Source organism: Monodelphis domestica, chromosome 5, assembly GCF_027887165.1.
Source record: "Monodelphis domestica isolate mMonDom1 chromosome 5, mMonDom1.pri, whole genome shotgun sequence".
Taxonomy (NCBI): domain Eukaryota; kingdom Metazoa; phylum Chordata; class Mammalia; order Didelphimorphia; family Didelphidae; genus Monodelphis; species Monodelphis domestica.
This window is the reverse complement of record NC_077231.1, coordinates 277410296-277432243: the sequence shown is the minus strand read 5'-3', so window position 1 is coordinate 277432243 and position 21948 is coordinate 277410296. Positions and strand designations below refer to the sequence as shown.

General features: G+C 36.6%; 1 protein-coding gene across 2 annotated transcripts in view; it reads left to right on the top strand.

Moving 5' to 3' along the window:
* PEX1 (peroxisomal biogenesis factor 1) overlaps nt 1-21948 on the top strand; it is a 50045-nt gene that overhangs the window by 14393 nt on the left and 13704 nt on the right. For both annotated transcript variants that reach the window (XM_001368731.5, XM_056800199.1), the window contains exons 3-13: nt 3166-3249; nt 3468-3582; nt 3678-4456; nt 5639-5758; nt 7064-7187; nt 7398-7507; nt 8384-8466; nt 9741-9873; nt 11145-11241; nt 20213-20383; nt 21763-21917. In XM_001368731.5, the coding sequence (XP_001368768.2) occupies nt 3166-3249; nt 3468-3582; nt 3678-4456; nt 5639-5758; nt 7064-7187; nt 7398-7507; nt 8384-8466; nt 9741-9873; nt 11145-11241; nt 20213-20383; nt 21763-21917 (1971 nt within the window). The remainder of the gene's footprint in view (nt 1-3165; nt 3250-3467; nt 3583-3677; nt 4457-5638; nt 5759-7063; nt 7188-7397; nt 7508-8383; nt 8467-9740; nt 9874-11144; nt 11242-20212; nt 20384-21762; nt 21918-21948) is intronic.

Genomic DNA, 21948 nt, shown 5'->3' with positions numbered 1-21948 from the left:
GACTGGAACAACCTCCAGGAAGTGATGCAGAGCAAAAGGAGCAGAACCAGGAAAACATTGTACACAGAGACTGATACACTGTGGTACAATCAAATGTAATGGACTTCTCCATTAGTGGCAATGCAGTAATCCTGAACAACTAGGAGGAATCTAGGAGAAAAACCAATATCCACATTCAGAAGAAACACTGTGAGAGTAAAAACACCGAAGGAAAACAACTGCTTGAATACATGGATAAAAGGGATATGGTTGGGGATGTAGACTCTAAATGAATATCCTGTTGCAAACAACAACATGGAAATAGGTTCTGATCAAAGACACATGTAATACCCAATGAAATTGCACATGGGCTGTGGGAAGGGTGAGTGGAGGGGAGGGAGGGAAATAATGTGATTATTGTAACCAAGGAATAATGTTCTAAATTGACTAAATAAATTAATTCAAATGGAAAAAAAATAAATTTTAGTGATAGTTTTTGTTTAGTTATCACTTTTATTCCCCTGAGTATCTCTTCTCCTTATCCTGTCCCCATTTTTGTCATCTTTGTACTGGACTGCCTATAGGCTGTCCCTCTCATACATCTCCTCCAAGTCAGAACTAAGGTCTTGGCTCAAGAGATGCCATGTTCTTATTGGTAATCTTTTACCTACCTCATCTTGCCCAAAACCAGGCTTTGAAGCCATTTCCTATTCCCTACTTTTCTAGCTCCCTTTTATATTTTGTTCTCCCCCACCCCACCCCCATTACGATTAAGCTCCCTGAAGTCCAGGATTGTCTTGTTTGCTTGTATTTGTATCCTTATGTTTAGCACATTGCCTTGCAGATAGTAAGCACTTAGTTAATTCTTGAGCTATCTGCACTCCTTTCCTTTTTCGCATTTCTTTGAACTTCCTTTCTGTTTCACTAGACTGTGTCTCAGTCACTCTTGTGGTCTTTCATTCTTTCTTGCAATCTTTCACTTTCTTATATTACCTCCCTTTCTCCCTGAATCCCCCAATTCTACTACATCTCTGTAACAAAGAGTAATAGGGATTATGCAAATACATTTAAAATCTGTTCTTGGAGAATTCTTAATCCCATTTTAGGGTCTCTTTAGACACTTTCCCTTTTTCTTTGATTACCCTTTTCTTATGACTTTAGAACAGTCAGAATAGTTGAAGTTTTTGTCACTTGGTGTTTTCTTACCTGAAGTTCCCTAAAGTGAAGAAATTATAAACCCAATACCCCCATCCACCCCATACTTATTCATAATTGTTTTGTCACTATTTCTTTTTGGAGTTCCAGTTCTGTTGGGTCATTTCATCTTTTAGAGTCTCAAAGATTTGCCATCATGCCTTCCTTTTTCTGAATTCTCTGAAGCATTCTTTTCTAAAATAGTCCATATTTAGCTATGAGCTGTATTCACTTCCTGGACTGTTACCAGTGGTTCTGCCCCATTGTCAGAATTTTTATCTTATCAGAGATGATATTGAAAGTCAGGCTTATTCCTAGCTGGCCTTATCCTCTTCTATTAGAAAATGGTGCTTCTGTCAAGATTTCCTGATAGTGGAAGGCCTTGCATTCCATAATTATTGGACATATCTCCACAGTATACTCTATGTGGCTGAATGACCTTGAAGCACATGCCCCCCAGGATGTCCTTTCTGTTTCCCCATTCAGTGATCATCATTGCTCAAATGTTCTTACCATCTTGGCTTCACCCTCAGGCTCTTAGATTTCAGAAGCTCTCTGTTGCTCTCTCTGTTGGTAGATTTTTTTTTTTTAAACAAGGTATACCTTTCCATTTCTCTATTTGAATCATAGGTCTTATCCCGCTTCTGTTAAAATTTAAAGTTCTCTTCCCAGATACCCTTAAATTCTCTTGATTGGTGCCTAAATATCTAAAGCAAAGCATCTATTTCTCAACCTTCTTCCTTGCTTTTACCTCCTGTAAAATGTCTTTTTTCCAGCTCCTAACACAGCACAACTTACTATGTTGGGGGGGTTTCCACTTTTTTATTTTATAAGTGGTCTCCTAATTGCATTTTTGTGGATCCTTCATACAACAGCTATATCTCTAGGTCATTAACTCCTGATAAAAAAAGAAAAAGGTAATGAATCACATAAGTTCAGGGATTTCTAACTTGTTGGTGACATTAGGTAATGAGTGCTTGTTGATTGATTGGTAAGGAGCTATGCTGCTCCATACTTATTTGTTTAGAGTATGAGGCACATATTAATAATAATAATAAAATGGAGATATTACAGATAAGAAAGTATAAGGGAAATACTATTGACAAACTGTGCTGTTAGGAAAAAGGAAAGCATATCAGGAATTACCTGTATCTTAACCGTATTGGTTTTTCCCTATACCCTGCCTCACAGGCAGTCTCAGAGGACACAAGGGAAAAGATATGCTAGCAGCCTAGACCTGTATTTGCAGCTCACCAACACTAACCATTCCCAAAGGAAGGAGTATGTGCCTAGAAGTTAAAGCCCTAAGACTGACCAGATCAGAGTCTACAGTTGATTTATTGGAGGTCCCTCTAGACTAGCCCATCTTTTGGCTGTGTAAGATTTATTTATACTGAATCATTGGTTCTTGTTCAGTACCAGTTTCAATTTCAATATAATTTTCAGTTTCCTAGATATTCTTTTGAATAAATTGTTATTATTAGTTATTTTCATAAAACCTATTCTAATATTTTATAATTAACATAGTTAAACCCCACATAAAGTTGCCCAAGCAGTATTTTGTAACATTATTAACAATACATTATAACCAAACCCAACCATAAAATTATCACATTGTATATTGTTTAGTTGATTGCCTGAAGCATAAGTTAGATGAATTAATAATGGAATAGCTGCCATCTGTAATATTTTCATTCTAATTAACTATTTTCATGAAACCAATTAATGTCTTAAGGTGGGTTGTATCTATAGATATACACTGTAAATTATAATTGGATCTAAGTCATTATCTGACACTATAATGTCTCCATTTATTTTTATACTTATTCTGGTTATATTTCTTAATAGTATTTGGTATACTGTTATATATACAGTATTTTTCTTAAATAACAGGTATGCTGCATTACATCAATGCTATTGATTACTTAAATACTTTACTTTCCACAGATAAATATTTAAAATCCTAATATATGAAAATTTTATTTTTGCCAGGTATTTCTCAGACCCTGTTCCCATGTGGTGTCTTGTCATCAAGTTGAAGTGAAACCCCTCACAGCAGATGATTGGGAGATACTGGTAAAAAAAAAAAAGTCAAATGTATTCCCATGTTAAAGTTCTACTGTGTTAAAATTACATTTTCATTAATTTTCCCTTCTCTGATATTATTAGATTCTTAAAATAGTTGTATTCTGATTCATATCAGATCTAATTATTGTTAGACAAAATAATTATCCAGGAACAAATGAAAAATGTCATTTGAATCTTTTTTTTCTTGTGATGTAAAATTGTCCTAGGAGCTCCATGCTGCTTCTCTTGAACAGCATCTTCTTGATCAGATTCGAATAGTCTTTCCAGATGCAATTTTCCCTGTTTGGGTGGATCAACAGACATATATTTATATTCAAATTGGTAAGTTTTATTTTGAAGATTTGCCATTTTATTCTACAAGACTATATTAATCTAATGTAGAGGAGAATGTACTGATGATTTTGTTTTCTTCCTAGTTGTACTAATGCCAGCTGCCAGTTACGGTAGGCTCGAAAATGACACTGAACTCTTTGTTCATTCCAAGCCACGCCAGACCAAAGAACATGCCACTGATTTACCCTTTCCTACAGCTGATAAGACACAAGGAATAGTGAATAAATATACAAGAGACCAAGAAGACATGACTGGGGGATTTCAAACCAAACAGCCTGATTCAAGCACTACAGGAGCCCCTGAACCAAATAAACAAGATTCTGATCTTCTCTTTGGCATGTTTACAATGCCAAACATATGGAATCTAATGGGGAGCATTTTTTCTTATGGAGCTGAGAAAAAAATTGATATACCTTGGGGCTCAAGTGAAATTAATGCATTCAAAAATATGCAATTAACAGTTGTTCCAAAAGACTGTGTTTTCAGAGTTTGTAATTCTCAGCCTCCCAGCATACAACGTGTATCAGCAACATCTCTGTTTCAGAAAGACCATGCCATTCATATTTTTCCCTGGAATCATCAATATTTTGATTTGGAGCCTACTTTTACTGTGACCTATGGCAAGTTAACTCAGCTGCTCTCCCCAAAGCAACAACCAAGTGAAACAAAGCAAAATGCCCTGTCACCTGACAAGGAAAAACAGATGGCTCGGCAACAAGACAAAAAAGAGATTCGTTCAGGTAGTAGTCAAGGAGCTGGTAAGGCCTGTGTGGTGCAGATAGTCTGGAATGGACTTGAGGAACTGAAGAATTCCATACAGTATAACAACACTGTAGAAGTTCTCCATACTGGGAAAGTTTGGGTTAGTGTGAACTTTGTGACTTGGGGGGAAAGGAACTTGTTTATGTATTTATAATCCTTGAAACTATGAAATAGAATATTTTCCATGAGAACTGTAATGTGTTATATCAGGAAAACAGAACCTAAAAACCAGGTAGTGTGTAAGATATTGGCTTCCCAAACTTTTAGTTGCTAGGAGCTTCTTTTTATTTGTTTGAAACATAAAGATTGATGTGGTTGGGTAGATGCAAAGAGTCAAATACTAGGGCCACAGGCAGAAAGGCTATCTGGCTCCCCATAAATTTCACATAACTTTTTCTGCTCTGTTAGATTAAAAGGCTTGTGTGCTTTGGACCTAATGGGGGTATCAGAATCCACACTTTTTCATTAATGGATTGATTGTTGGAAATACCCACAGACTATTGAATGAGAGGGACTCAAGATTTTTGCCACTTTGTTAGTTCATTCATTAGGAACCCCCCTAAGCAGTGAATATTTATTGGCCAAGATTTTATCTAAGGGAATTCAGAGGATTTTTGCATATGCATCAGGTTGGGATTATTCTCTTCTTAATTCAGTTCCTTTAATTAATCTTTTGGATATATAGAGGTTCATTTTGCAGCTATTTAAAAATAGTACAGCTGAACCTTGGGCTTTAGAGGTATGGGTAGATTGTGAAGACAAACTAAATGGTTCTTTGCCTCTTTCATTATTGTATATATAAACATCCTAGTGGAGGTGGGAAATCCTTTTATTTCTTGTTTTTAAATTTACAACTCTGTCTAGAATTGGACCAGGTCTGCTATTTGATCTTGTAGGGTTAATTTTGATTACCTTTCCCAATATGCCCTAAGTTCTTCTTTGTTTATGCAACAAGTATTTGTGAAGCATATACTGTCAAACACTGTTATAGGCACTAGGGAGGAGAAGAAGTTATAATTAGATATAGGCCCTATTTATTAAAGATTTTAGTTCTCCTAACGAACACAGTTTAGCTTACACATGTAACTCAACTAAATAACTGAGGTTAATTTGAATCTGTTTTGTTGAAAGAAAGCTACATTTGAAAGCTCTCTTGACATCATATATATGTGTGTGCATATACACACATATATATAAAGAGGAAAAATTAAGGTTAAAAAATTTAAGTGTTTTGAATATATTTCTATTTTTTGAACATTGATTTCTAACGTGTGTGTTTCAGATGCCAGAAGACATGAGAAAAAGACTAAATATACAAATGCATTCAGCTATCCGAATATCAGCAGTGGAATCGATCCCTAAAATTCCAAAATCTATCAAATTACAACCTAGAGAAAGTTTAGTGAGTCAAATTCATATAGCATTCAAATCCTTTTGCATGTATAATAAAACTAATGCTGTTGTTTCTGCTTGTTGTTCAATCACTGCAGTTGTGTCTGACTCTCTGTGACCCCATTTGGGGTTTTCTTGGAAAAGATCCTGGAGCGGTTTGCCATTTCATTTGACAGATGAGGAAACTGAGGCAAACAGGGTTAAGTGATTTACCTAGAGTCTAGGTCAGAAGCTAGATTTGAACTCTGGAAGAGTCTTTCTGACTCTAGGCTTGCTGCTCTATCTACTACACTACCCTAGTACACAGTAAAAAGTGCTTGTTGATTGACTGACTAGATTGTCTCATATCCCTTCTAGCTTGAACATTTTTTTATTGTAAACCCTTATACTTAATGGTCTCAGACTTTTTCGTGACCCTCCTAAGCTTCTCTAAGTCCCCAAAATTAATTCTTCAACATCCAAAAAGAAAGTGGGGGTTCAAGGAATTTATTTGATTTAAAATAATACTTTTTTCATGCCAGACCTGGAGTCAGGAGGACCTCGGTACCAGTTTGGCCACAGACTTCCTAACTGCATGACCCTTGGCAGGTCACTTAACCCCAGGTGCCTAGCCCTTACCACTCTTTTGCCTTGGTTATTAGTACTGATAGTATTATTTTAAGACAGAAGGTAAAGGTTTAAATGATGATAATAATAATACATTAATGTCTTGCTTTCTCTTTGTAATCCACAGATTGACTTTAAATTAGTTTGAAAAGAGCAGGAGAGATGATAGTAACAAAGCAGAGCAAAAATAAACCTAATTTTCAGAGAGAATCAAAATGATGGGTGATAAGAAAAAAGGGAGTTAATGAGCAATGAGGAAGAGGAGAGCAGTGTCAAGAGAGGAAAGAAACTGAATGCTCTGATCTCTAGGATCTTTAGTCACTCACTTAACAAACATTACCTTGGAGGCTTTATTGGTCCTCAGATTTCTCCCTCTTACTTAGCCCAGAGGATCATTGGGCCATTTTTCATTTCTAAGGAAACAGGCTAGCAAAAAATTACCCTGCGGAGTTAGGATAAAAAAGCTTCTTTAGTTGTATATCAGTTTTTACTGTTAAATATACTAACATCCTCCACACTTTGAACAATTCAGCTAATTGAGCACAGGGCCTACAGGGCTTATTCTTCTTCAAGTACTAGATTTTATTCAGTGTTTTTAAAAATATATATTCATACCTTCTAAGCATATTTCAACATTCTTAATAAGCTGCATGCTACCAGCAAGATATAGTTGTCAAGGTAATTCTTTTTTTTTTCTTTTTATGGTTAGCACAAAGATATAAGTGAAGAAGATATAAAATGTGCTTTCAGCTCATGGCTACAGAATTCTAGTACAGTAACTTGTCCCTGGATACTATCTGCTGAAGAATACATTAATTTGACATTTAAAGATGGTAAGTAATTTTATTATTTTGGATTTCTATCCCCTCCCTGACAAGAATAAAGTACTCTCCTGTTTAAGTTATAGCACTGAAGAGCAGTATAACTGCTTAGATTAAGTTTTTTAAAGAAACTACATTCAGTTTGATATTTGCTTTTAAATTCTGGAATAATTTTTGAGTTAAATATTAATCATAATAATTTTAGTATTATCTTTTCAATAGGGCTGAAGAAGTTTTCTTTGAGTATAGTTCATACTTTGGAAAAAGAAAAAAATAATTCAGAAAATGTTTTTATGTTGAGTACCAGCTTGCTCCAGAAGATTGATATACAAGTAAATATTTTGTAATTCTGAAAATAATGAATTCATATTTCTTATTGAAAATATTGTATAGATGAGTATTCTCTAAAAGACATTCTCAACCCACTGGTCATAGTGGTATACCTGAATGGCTAGATTATAGAGTAATTTCATTTAACATATTTACAATACCTATAATGGTTGGTTAGATTTACATTGAATGCTTTTATTAGCAAATAAAATCTTTGGCAAAAAAAAATTTTAAGTTACATATTTTAAAGAAATTAATTATAAAATTTGTTGCTGATCTTAGTTCTTCCTGTGTATAAAAATGAACTACCAGTACTACCACTTGTAAGAGAAAAGGGGTTGAGACATGTTGTCTTTTGAGTATGTTTCGATTTCTTTGACTTTCAACAGTGAATGCAAAGATGATTTTATGAACCAATCAGTGCCTGCTTCATGCTTTTCTTGTCAGATTGACTTGTCTCTTACAAACTTCCCCATTTATTTCATTATGTTTCTTCTTTCTTCACATTTGATCTAACACAGTTAAAATGAAAACATTATTGTTATTGTTTTAAATAAACCTTTTTAGAAGTTCTAATACTATTGAGATAGAATGGCATAGCAGGTAAAATGTAATATTATGTCTTATGGGGGTGTTATCCAAATGCCAAATTACTAAAGCATTTTAGTTAAGTAAATAAATATGCCCCATTATATAAGGAATAAAGCGATTATGGAAACAAAATGATTTAATATATTATACTAAAAATGTTATTTTTAGTATTCTGAAAGCACAAATTTATTGTATTTGAGGGAAACATTGCTTTTTGTTTCCTAAATGAAACTGTTTTTTTATCATACACCTTTCAAAATTAAAGTTGCTTTTCCTCATTATGGTAGGTTCTTCTGTATCCTGTGACACAAGGGGAAAACAGTGAGGAAACCACCTCCACTCCTCCATTTTTAAAACTGAACTCCTTAGGGTAAGAAGTATGGGTCAAACACAATTTGTTTTAAAAATATTTTCTCTATGCTAGGTTCTTTATGTACAAACGTTATAATTTGCATGCCAATAACGACTATGCTTTCTCTAATGATTCCAAAGACTGTTTCCATTTAAATAATATGTCTTAATGATTTACATGGCTCTCATACACCCAAAAGCATACAGCTTATTAACCACTTTACACTGAGAATCTTATTTGTGAGAAGAGGAAAGAGGCCAGATGTGAACCTAATTGTTCATGCTATGATTATAGTAACAGTAATTTGTAATTCTCAAAGCAAATAATTTTGTGAAATTTCAGTGAAGAAACATTTTTAGTATTTAAACTGTTTATTCCTTTACCTTCTAAGTGTAATGGGTAAGGTGAGTGGCTAAGTTCTTGAAGGGAGCCAAAAGGGTCATAGATAGATCATTAGGCAGGATTTTCAGCTAGGTTTTTGACAAAATGTATAATTAATGCCTATAATTTCCTAAGGAACTGTATACAATTGGAATCTGGGTTAGTAAGGCATTATTGTTAGGTAGCTGAGTGGTACAATGGATAGAGTCTTGGCCTTAGAATCAAGAAGACCCATATTCTAATCCTACCTCAGACATTTTACTGACCCTAGGACTGTGGACAAGTCAGCTTATAGGACCAAATTAGATAATATATGAGACTTTATTAGCCTTAGTGATGTTACTAGCACTTTGGGAATAAAAACTATCTAGACCATAAAGTAAGAACTTTCAGAGTTGTCAGTATAGAATTCAGTTGGACTGAAATATTTTGGAATTTGTAATAAGACAGTACCAAGGCTGGTCTTTGAATTATTTATAAAAATTAGATTTGCTAAGTAAATTATGTTACCAGTAAGATTTTAGAGAGTGTGTTTAAAGGGAAAAAAAAAAACTTTTAATTTTAGCCAAATATTTTTAAAGTACCTATTTGTAACCGGTGTGCTCATTGCAAAAAACCTAAACCTTTTAAAAAGTTAAAACAAGTTCCTTAAGAATCTATACTATGCCAAGCTAATAACTTCCTCCTAATTTTTGAATGGACATGAGAGCAATAAAATTGAATTTTAAAAATTCATAATTCAGACTTTTCACTAAATTAGACTCTTTCCAATAATTAGGATTTGAAAAGTTTCATCTATTGTTTAATATGCTTCTAACTTAATATAGAAATTTGGGTTTTCTAGTAGCAATATTTTATCATTATGCTTCGTTGTTGAATTATCTAATTTATTACTTTGAATTGTTCTGCAGGGGGGTGAGTAAACAAGGAATAATTTGTCTGGAGTATGTCACCCATAGTCTCTTGGGACGTCCTTTATCTCGCCAACTGGCCTCCATTGTTTCAGGACTTCGGAATGGAGCTATCCTGATCTCAGGAGCAAAGGTGCTGTTTACAGTTCAATTACTCTTGAGAGTAATTAGAGTTCTTCTAATGTTTGTGTCTTTGGTTCTTGGGTACTCACTTATAAAAGAATTGTTGATTAATATACTAAAAAGATTGCTTCCTTTAGCTTCTTCCTGGTGCAAGATTTTGCAAAAAGATGTCTTTACCAAGGCACTATCATCAGACCCAGAAGTTATTGCCTTATTCTGCTCAAACTCCCTTTTAGGTTTCCCTCTATTTGATTGGCATGATTTTTTCCCTTTTGATTATTATTTTCTTACTCTTCATCTGTCTTTTATTTTTATATAATTTAAATTTCAAGATACATTCCCTAATAGACCTTTATTGGAAGATCAGGTTTTCATAAACCTCAGTTAATTTATGCCTGACTGAGATCCTGGAAATATAGGAGAAAGCTGTTTGGTCAAAATGGCTACAAACAAAAACTCTGTTCTTTATGGCAGAGACAAGCTACTCACTTGGAACCTGTTTATTCTTGTACTTCAGATTCTAATTTCAGAGGCCAAGCTTGGAAAGGGAGGGATGCTCCACTTTACCTGATTTCTTGTTGAGAAGGGTAGTATAGTGCTAGATAGAGTGTCAGGAAGACCAGAGTGTGAATCTTACCTCTGACACTACGTGAAAAAATCACTCAGAAGTTCTTACCTCTCTTGTGAAAGGGGAGAATTTGATAAGATGATCCCTGAAGTCTCTTCTAGTTAGAGCTCTAGCTCTGGGATCCTCTGAACTTCTTGGAGTCTCAAGGAAATTTGAATATGGAATCACAGAGAAGTTACTCTCTGTGTAAGTGAAAGATATCCCATACTGACAAAGTACTGATCCTTGACACATTGACCTACAGGCCTCAAAGCCAAATAATTCACTACCTACTGGTGTATTTAAATTGAGGAAAAAATGATAGATGTAGACCAGGGTTTGGTTTAAATAACTGAACTATGACTAATTCAGCAGTCGGTGGGATTTCAGCCTATAGTTTCCTGTCCCTAGTGAGAACTAGCACCAAATGATTGAAGGTGTTAGACTTTTATATCCTTTCCCTACAAAAAAATGACATTCTGTAAGATACAAACCATAGGTCATGAGCTCCTTGAAGGAGGGGCAGAGTTGAATATTTTGAGGGATCAGGTATTTGAGTACTACCTGCTTATTTGTTGATCGATTATCCAATCCATTTTGCATTTTACCATCAATATTTGTTATTGGATTTATTACTAATAAAATGTAGTTACCAACAAACATCTCTTTTCTAGGGGAGTGGAAAGTCCACTTTAGCCAAGGCTGTTTGCAAAGAAGCCTCAGACAAGCTGGATGCTCATGTGGAAGTGATGGATTGTAAAGCCTTGAGAGGTAGGAACATCATTTGTGTCAGTAATGTTCTGAGGGAACACACCTGGGGTGTGCTCCTAATGGGTGGTCCAATTCTATTTGGACTTCTCCGTTTATCTTTACCATGTGGAGCCTAACTTGGTCCTCTTTATTGTTGTTTTACTTAGCTTAAGGGTCATTGATAAAGGGGAAGAGGAAGGCAGTGGAGTTTTCTTGACCCCATCATTGTTCTGGGCTGCTTTGAGGCATTGAATGCAGGCTGGTATTCTTGTGAGAGTGGCTAGAAAAGCTTCAGGCTCTCAAGGAGTAGCAAGTAAATGAGCTTGGTATTTTGTGCTGTGTAACTCATTCTTGGCCACTGTAAAGATTAAAATTTAGGGAACTGAGGCAGCTAGAAATTAGTTTCTCTCTGCAAGGAGTATTATATTTTTATGAGGTTTATTAAAGATTAAGGATTAAAGAAAATACAGGATAAGAAAGCATGTGACTAGGCCAGAGAGAGGCCTAAACACAACCTCACCTACATTATGAAAAGAGCCACGTCTGCTTGCAAGCGGAAAACCAAAAGAGCCACAAAAGCCTTTGCAATCAGGTTAAATACCTTCTCGATCTCAGCCCACATGAGAATTCAGTGAGATTACAAAGCATTTTAGGGAAGTGGAGCAAGGAATTGTGGGGATTGAAGTCCTGGATTCGAGTCTATTTTTACACCACTTAGCCAGTGAGTCCCTGTTTTTATGCATCTGTGGTCTTTGCTTAGTTTTACAACGGATATAATTTTATACACAGAGGCATTGTGGCATTTAGGGGTATGGCACCATATAAAACTTTTTGCCTGTCTTTGTACCATAGCAGAAGTCTGAATTATTTTTCTTTTATGGGATATTAATAGTACCTTATTGTGGGGCAGAGTCAAGATGGCGGCTTAGAAGCAGCAAAAGTTCAGACCTCTGAAAACCCTTCCTTACCGATCACAAACTGAATGCGCCTAGGGGACTGAAATTCAAACTTAACAATAGGAGAGAGGCAGGGAACCCTCCTTCTTGACTCAATTCAGAAGGTACGCCCCCCCCAAAAAGCAGGAATCCGAGAACACTCGGGACTAAGAGGAAGGCAGAAGGAAGGTCCCAGGGCCCCCCCCCCCCCCCAAGCCAGAGTGCAGAGCCCCCAGCGACAGCAGGAAACTCCAGGCGGGCAAAGGTACAGGTCTGGAGGGTGTACCTTGAGTGCAACCTGGGCCAGGCTCAGAGCGTACAACACAGGCGACAGGGAAGCAGCCAGAGAGAGAGACCAAAGAGCCTGCAGCCCCGGGGCTGGGTCCTTCCATCTGGCTCCAGTCTCACTGGAGGTTTTTTGCCTCGGGGCACATCCAGACCAACCCAGTTGAACCTAATCCCATCTGGAGTCCTCAGAGTTCAGGGAGGCCAGGACCCCCCCCAGAGTACAGGGCCTCCCACAAGGACAGGAACCTCTGGGCGGGCAAAGGCATTGGTGTGCCTTGTGTACAGTGCTGTGCCAGGCTCAGAGTTTGGAATGCAGGAAGTGGAGAAGCAACTGGAGAATTGGAGAGAGCCTGGGTGGCTGAGACCTTCCATTTGGCTCCAGCCTTCCAGGAGTCTTCGGCCTCACAGCACATACAGCCCAATCCAGTTGAAGTTAATCAGATCAAAAGCCTCCAGAGGACAGGGAAGCCAACATTCCTCCCCCAGAGACTGTACCAAGAGATATGACAAAGCTCCAAGAGGGGAGACTGACAGCCCAAAACCAAAAAAAATTGAGAGGAGCAAGAGCACAGACAAATACGGGAAGCAAAGAAGGGGTAAACATGAGCAAACAACAGAAAAAGAAGAAAGAAATTACTATAGACAGCTTCTGTACAGGTAACGAGCAAAGAGCGAACGGATGGGGGGGGGCAGATCATCTAAGGAAAAATCAGAAATCCCAGTGAATTGGATACAGGCTTTGGAAGAACTCAAAATGCAATTCAAAACACAATTAAGAGAGGCTGAAAACCAAGCAAGACTTAGAAAGAGTCACAAAATGTAAAATAAATAATTTTGACTACATCAAATTAAAAAGTTTTTGTACAAAGAAAACCAATGTAACTAAAATCAGAAGGGAAGCAACAAATTGGGAAACAATCTTCATAAAAACCCTCTGACAAAGGTTTAATTACTCAAATTTACAAAGAGCTAAATCAATTATACAAAAAACCAAGCCATTCTCCAATTGATAAATGGGCAAGGGACAAGAATAGGCAGTTTTCAGATCAAGAAATCAAAACTATTAATAAGCACATGAAAAAGTGTTCTAAATCTCTTATAATCAGAGAGATGCAAATCAAAACAACTCTGAGGTATCACCTCACACCTAGCAGATTGGCTAACATGACAGCAAAGGAAAGTAATGAATGCTGGAGGGGACATGGCAAAGTAGGGACATTAATTCATTGCTGGTGGAGTTGTGAATTGATCCAACCATTCTGGAGGGCAATTTGGAACTATGCCCAAAGGGCAATATAAGACTGTATGCCCTTTGATCCAGCCATAGCACTGCTGGGTTTGTACCCCAAAGAGATAATAAGGAAAAAGAATTGTACAAGAATATTCATAGTTGCGCTCTTTGTGGTGGCAAAAAATTGGAAAATGAGGGGATGCCCTTCAATTGGAGAATGGCTGAACAAATTATGGTATCTGTTGGTGATGGAATACTATTGTGCTCAAAGGAATAATAAAGTGGAGGAATTCCATGGAGACTGGAACAACCTCCAGGAAGTGATGCAGAGCAAAAGGAGCAGAACCAGGAAAACATTGTACACAGAGACTGATACACTGTGGTAGAACCGAATGTAATGGACTTCTCCATTAGTGTCAGTGCAATGTCCCTAAACAATCTGCAGGGATCTAGAAGAAAAAACACTATACACAAGCAGAGAACAAACTGTGAGAGTAAAAACATCGAGCTTGACTACAGGGGTTGAAGGGATATGATTGAGGAGAGACTCTAAATGAACACCCTAATGCAAATACCAACAACATGGAAATGGGTTCGAATCAAGGACACATGTGCTACCCAGTGGAATCGCACGTTGGCTATGGAGGGGGGGTGGGGGGGGAAGAAAATTATCTTTGTTTCCAATGAATAATGTTTCAAAATGACCAAATAAAATAATGAGAGAGAGAGAGAGAGGCAGAGAGAGGCAGAGGCTAAAGACAATTGGGAAAAGAACTTAAAAACTAAGATAAATCATCTGGAAACAGAAAATAGTGTCTTAAAAGCTAAAATCAACCAGCTGGAAAATGAGGCAAAGGAGATGAAAGATGAGGTGAAGAAGATGAAAGATGAGAAAAAGGGGATGAAAAACAAGATAAAGAGGATGAAAGATGACCTCAAAAGAAAATCAGAAGGAAAAGGATGATCAAAAAAGCCAGGGATGAAATCCAGTCTTTTAGAACCAGAATATAACTAGAATTAAGTGACCTCACAAGGTAGCAAGACACTATAAAACAAAACCAAAAGAATGAAAAAATTGAGGAAAATATGAAGCATCTCATTCACAAAACAGAGGATTTAGAAAATCGTTCAAGGAGAGACAATTTAAGAATCATTGGTCTACCAGAAGACCATGACAAAAGAAAAAGCCTGGACATCATACTATAGGAAATTATTAAAGAAAACTGCCCCGATATCCTAGAACAAGAGGGAAAAGTGGAGATTGAAAGAATCCACAGATCACCTCCTGTACTTAATCCCCAACTGACAACACCCAGGAATGTTATAGCCAAATTCAAGAACTATCAGACCAAAGAAAGGATATTACAAGCTGCCAAGAAGAAGTCATTCAGATACCATGGAAACACAGTGAGGATAACCCAGGATCTGGCTGCATCCACACTGAAAAACCAAAAGGCATGGAATATGATATTCTGGAAAGCAAGGGAACTTGGTCTACAACCAAGAATCAACTACCCAACAAAACTGACTATATTCTTACAAGGGAAAGTATGGTCATTCAACAAAATAGAAGAATTCCAAGAATTCGTAAAGAAAAAACCAGACCTGAACAGAAAATGTGATGTCCAAGCACAGAACTCAAGAGAATCATCAAAAGGTAATTAAAAAAGAGGGAAAAAAGAAAAACAAAACAAAAAAAATTTTAAGAGACTCAATAAGTTAAAATGATATGTATCCCTAAAAGAAAAGAGGTCATTGGTAACTTAAAAACTGTTGTTATTATCTGGGCAGCAAAAAGAAGTACACTTAGAGGGAACAGTGACGAACTGTATAGGATGAAAGGACAAGACATAAATAGGTATATAGATATATGCATGCATAAATACATACACTTGTGTATGCTTATGTGTGTGTATATATATATATCTATATATAAAACTAGAGCTAAAAATAGGTTAATAATAAAAGAAATGGGAAAAGAAACAAATGGGGGTAAATTTATATGTCACAAAGAAGCTCATGGTGGGAGGGGGAGAACATCAATACACTGGAATGGTAAAGAGGTCGGAGATAGGAAATACTCAACTCTTACATGCTTTGAAATTGACCCAAAGAGGGAAGAACAATCCAATCAATTGGGGCAGAGAATAGATTTGCGCCCTCTAGTAGAAGGGTAAAAAATGGACTGGTGGGGAGGGAAGCAGTACAAGGGAGGAAGGGGGTGGGGGTTAATTTTAGAAAGACTACCTGGAAAATAAGGGGGGAGAATAATAATGGAGGGGGGTAGAAAGGGAAGGAAAATAAGGGTGGAAGTAAAATAAGGGTGGGAACTAGGGGGACTGATTAAAAACAAACATTGGTGTAGAAGGAAAAGGTAGGACCAGGAGTAGAAATCAAAATGCTGGGTAATACACAGCTATTAATCATAACTCTGAATGTGAATGGAATGAACTCACCCATAAAATGCAAGCAAATAGCAGAGTGGATTAGAATCCAAAACCCTGCCATATGCTGTCTGCAGGAAACACACATGAGGAAGGTAGATACCCATAGGGTGAAAGTAAGAGGGTGGAGCCAAATCTACTGGGCATCAACTGATAAAAAGAAGGCAGGAGTCGCAATCGTGATATCTGACAAATCCAAAGTAAAAATAAATCTAGTTAAAAGAGATAGGGAAGATAATTACATCCTGATAAAAGGCAGTATAGACAATGAGGAAATCTCTGTACTCAACATGTATGCACCAAATGGCATAGCATCCAAATTTCTAAAGGAGAAACTAGTGGAGCTCAAGGATGAAATAGATAGAAAAACTATACTAGTGGGAGACCTGAACCTTCCTCTATCTGAACTAAATAAATCAAACCAAAAAATAAGTAATAAAGAGGTAAGAAAAGTAAATGAAATCTTAGAAAAATTAGAGTTAGTAGACATGTGGAGAAAAATAAACAGGGACAAAAAGGAATATACCTTCTTTTCAGCAGCACATGGTACATTCACAAGAATTGACCATGTATTAGGGCATAAAAACATTGCAAACAAGTGCAAAAGAGCAGAAATAATAAATGCGACCTGCTCAGATTACAATGCAATGAAAATAATAATTAGTAAGGGAACATGGAGAGGTAAATCAAAAACTAATTGGAAATTAAACAATACAATTCTCCAAAACCGGTTAGTTAAAGAACAAATAATAGAAACAATTAATAACTTCATTGAAGAAAATGACAATGACGAGACATCTTTTCAAAACCTATGGGATGCAGCCAAAGCAGTACTCAGGGGGAAATTTATATCCTTGAGTTCATATATTAACAAATTAAGAAGGGCAGAAGTCAATGAATTGGGCATGCAAATTAAAAAACTAGAAAGTGAACAAATTAAAAATCCTCAGATGAAGACTAAATTAGAGATCCTAAAACTCAAAGGAGAAATTAATAAAATAGAAAGTCAAAGAACTATTGATTTAATAAATAAGACTAGAAGCTGATACTTTGAAAAAACAAATAAAATAGACAAAGTACTAGTCAGTCTAATTAAAAAAAGGAAAGAAAAAAACCTAATTGACAATATCCAAGATGAAAAAGGAGATCTCACCTCTAATGAAGAGGAAATTAAGGCAATCATTAAAAACTACTATGCCCAATTATATGGCAACAAACATGGCAATCTAGGTGATATGGATGAATACTTACAAAAATATAAATTGCCTAGACTAAAAGAGGAAGAAATAGATTACCTAAACAACCCCATATCAGAAAAAGAAATTGAACAAGCCATCGAAGAACTCCCTAATTCACAAATGAATTTTATCAAACATTCAAAGAATAACTAATCCCAATATTAAACAAACTATTTGACAGAATAAGCCAAGAAGGAGTTCTACCAAATTCATTTTACGACACAAACATGGTACTGATCCCAAAGCCAGGCAGTTCAAAAACAGAGAAAGAAAACTATAGACCAATCTCCCTAATGAATATAGATGCAAAAATCTTAAATAGGATACTAGCAAAAAGACTCCAGCAAGTCATCACAAGGGTTATCCACTATGACCAGGCAGGATTCATACCAGGAATGCAAGGATGGTTCAATATTAGGAAAACCATCCACATAATTGACCATATTAACAAGCAAAATGACAAAAATCACATGATTATCTCTATTATTATTATTAATAACTATTAATAAGCACATGAAAAAGTGTTCTAAATCTCTTATAATCAGAGAGATGCAAATCAAAACAACTCTGAGGTATCACCTCACACCTAGTATATTGGCTAACATGACAGCAAAGGAAAGTAATGAATGCTGGAGGGGATACGGCAAAGTCGGGGGGAATGTGGCAAAAATTCTTTGCTGGTGGGGTTGTGAAATGATCCAACCATTCTGGAGGGCAATTTGGAACTATGCCCAAAGGGCGATAAAAGACTGTCTGCCCTTTGATCCAGCCATAGCACTGCTGGGTTTGTACCCCAAAGAGATAATAAGGAAAAAGACATGTACAAAAATATTCATAGCTGCACTCTTTGTGGTGGCAAAAAATTGGAAAATGAGGGGATGCCCTTCAATTGGAGAATGGCTGAACAAATTGTGGTATATGTTGGTGATGGACTACTATTGTGCTCAAAGGAATAATAAAGTGGAGGAATTCCATGGAGACTGGAACAACCTCCAGGAAGTGATGCAGAGCAAAAGGAGCAGAACCAGGAAAACACTGTACACAGAGACTGATACACTGTGATACAATTGATGTAATGGACTTCTCCATTAGTGCCAATGCAATGTCCCTAAACAATCTGCAGGGATCTAGGAGAAAAAACACAAGCAGAGGACAAACTGTGGGAGTAAAAACACCGAGGAAAAGCAACTGCTTGACTACAGGAGTTGAGGGGATATGATTGAGGAGAGACTCTAAATGAACACCCTAATGCAAATACCAACAACATGGAAATGGGTTCGAATCAAGGACACGTGCTACCCAGTGGAATTGCGTGTTGGCTATGGGAGGGGTAGGGGGGTGGGCAGGAAAAGAAAATGATCTTTGTTTCCAATGAATAATGTTTAAAAATGACCAAATAAAATAATGTTTAAAAAGAAAAAAAAGAAAATTTCTGATTAAAAAAAAATAGTACCTTATTGTAAAATGTGGGTTAGTCATGCATTTCTGAGTTTCTATACTTTTTTTGCATCATCTGCTGGCTTTCACATGTAATCTATAGCTTCTACCAAATTCCTCTAAAATTCCCATTTAATGTCTTCTGCTGATCCATTATATTTCAAGATAGGGAAAGTTGTAATATAGAAGGAATACCTGTACTTGTTACTTCTAAGTTGAAGTGAAGTCATCTATTGGCATGGTCAGGAATTTTGGTGAGTATTTTAAGGGATCATATTATATATACTTTGAAGAAAGAGGAACTGTGAACAAAGTCTTCTGTAAACCTTAATGCAGTTAGGTGAGTAATTACAAGGATTCATTATTAAATATTTCTCTGAACATGTATTCTTTGAACATTTCTCTAAGTAGCTTCTTTACTTTTGATCACTTGATTTCCTTTTTTTTCCCACAAATGCCAGTTTCTTTTAGTGATGAATGGTTTATAAATAAATTTAAGAATAAAGTATTGGAGGAACCCTTCTGTCAGCCAGTGAGGAAAAAAATGTTTCAATTCAATAATATTTTAATAGTGTTTTTTTTATAATGCTTTTGACTCATTGGGGATGAAAGTAACAAGAAACTTTATTTTTAGAAAATTTTCCTTTTTAAAAGAATTTCCCCTTAAAAAATTATCATTTGCCCAGTCCTTTGAATCAGCACATTTTTCACATTTCTCTGGGATAAAAGGGAATAATAATACAATAAAATAATAGGTATGAGTCCAGAAGGGAAAAGGCAGAGAAGACCCTCCAAAGTGATTGCTCAAATAGTCAAGCTAGGGTTCTTTCAGAGAATGTATATCCTCAGGACGAAATCAATTTGAGTTTCAACATTTAGTGATCTCTTATTAGTAATATAGGCACTCCAGTTTTGAAAGGCTATATGATTCATTGGAAACTGGTTGGAAAGCCAGGCAATTCAGACTCACAGTTCTGCCACTGACTTGAAATCTGCCACTGTGCATGTGATGTAACCCCTCTGGTTTTTATCTCTTCTTCTTGGATGTGAGAGAGGGGGTGAGGATGGGATGGTTATCATTCAACCTTTTCCTGCAAAAACCTGATGACTACTGAATGTGAATTAGATTTGCACTGTGAAAATTTGGTTGGTGGCAATATTTTTTCTCTAAAATATGAAGTTATATATCAAAATGTTTGTTATATGACACCAGTATTCTATAAAATAGGATTTCCCATCTTTTGTTCCAAAATATCCCCAACCTCATTTTATCCCTTGGATAATCTGGGCCCTTTAGGTCCCTCAAAACATATATTCTATAGATGCTTAAATGTTTTACTAGGTCCATGCAAAACAAAAGCCTTACACTCTTCCTGAGCCCTGAGTCAGATCTGGAGCATTTCTTATCATGTATTTCAGGGAAAAGACCTGAAAATGTGCAGAGAGCCCTGGAGTTGGCTTTCTCAGAAGCTGTGTGGAAACAGCCATCTGTCGTTCTCCTTGATGACCTGGATCATATAATTGGCGTATCTTCCATGCCCGAGCTGGAACATGGGCCTAATGCAGTCCAGAGTCAGCGACTGGCATATGGTGAGGAGGCTGGGGATTGCTTACTTGGGGGAAATTTTCTCTTGCCACAAAATCTCCTTTGTCTGAAAGTCAGTGTATTCAAAATTAATGTGGAAATCTGTTTTTTCTCATATAAGTGCAGCCTTCACCTTGTATAGCTGTCTTACTGTCCAGTCCGTTTTGCTGGGCAGGTTTGCAAAGAGGGATTTTCTGTAGCTCTACACAGCTGCATGTGCTTTATGTAAATATTTCTGAGCCACAGGAGATAAGACCTCTTGACCAGGAGTCAAAGTGGCCTTTACTCAAGCCCAGCCCCAGATGCTAGCTGTTTGATCTTGAACAAGTCCCTACATCTCCCCAAACCTCACTTTCCCCATATGTAAAATGGGAACCATAATGAATACCTACCTCTAAAAGTTGTTGTAAGGATCAAATGCATATGGAAAGTACTTTGCCATTATTATCAAATGTAGCTTCTGCGGCTATCCCATATTGAAATTACACAGTAGAACACAGAGCCATTTTTGACTTCTTATATAAAGCCTTCTGTCCTCCCAGGCCTTTGTAGGGTGGTTTCTTTCTGTTTTTAAAGGGAAATTGATGAGAGTATATTAGTTCATGGTTGGAGATATCAGTGATTTTTGGAGTGATCTCATTTTGAAATATTGTTTAAGTACAAGCCTTGCCTTCTGATGGGTCTCTTGAAGGGATTGTGAACCTTAATCCTGAGGCAAGCCCTGTATGCAATATATCAGTGGCCTTGATTTAAGCTGCAAATTTAGCAAGGGAACTGAATCTGCAACTTAATCTCAAGGGGTTGGGCATCACACTCTAGAAGTTGTCGGTCAAAGTTTTCCATATTCAAGAAAAGAGAAATTTTCAGTGACTCTAGATATTTTTATATAGTATCTGCTTCAGCCCACTCTTAAAATTTGCGGAATGTAGTGATAAGGAGCATCAATAGACACATGGAGTGGGAGATATACCCTGTTTCTGCAGTCTCCCATGCTTCTTTTAGATAATTTTTAGAAGTTGTAAAGTAAGTTGTTTTTCAGAAAGCTGTAAGCATATGTCTAATTTAGAGATTATCTATGAACCATTATAATTTTAAAAGCCTGGGGAGGGCAGCTGGGTGATTCAGTGGATTGAGAACCAGGCCTGGGTTCAAATTTGGCCTCAGACACTTCCTAAGCTGTGTGATGCTGGCCAAGTCATTTAACTCCCATTACCTAGTCCTAACTGCTCTTCTGCCTTGGAACCAATACACAGTATTGATTCTAAGAGGGAAGGTAAAAGTTTGTTTTCTTTAAAGCATATGGAGCTTATTTTATTTAATCTATGAAGTTTTTTTGTAGCTATTAAGCTTTTTGTGCTAATAGAGAAATGTTGCTTATTTTTAGCTTTGAAAGACATGATCAAAGAGATAATAGGCATGGGAAGTTTGATTGCTTTGGTTGCCACAAGCCAGACTCATCATTCTCTTCATCCTTTACTTGTTTCTGCACAAGGAGTCCACATATTTCAGAACTTCCAGTATATAAATGCTCCAGACCAGGTAATAATGCTTGGCAAAGAAATGATTGATT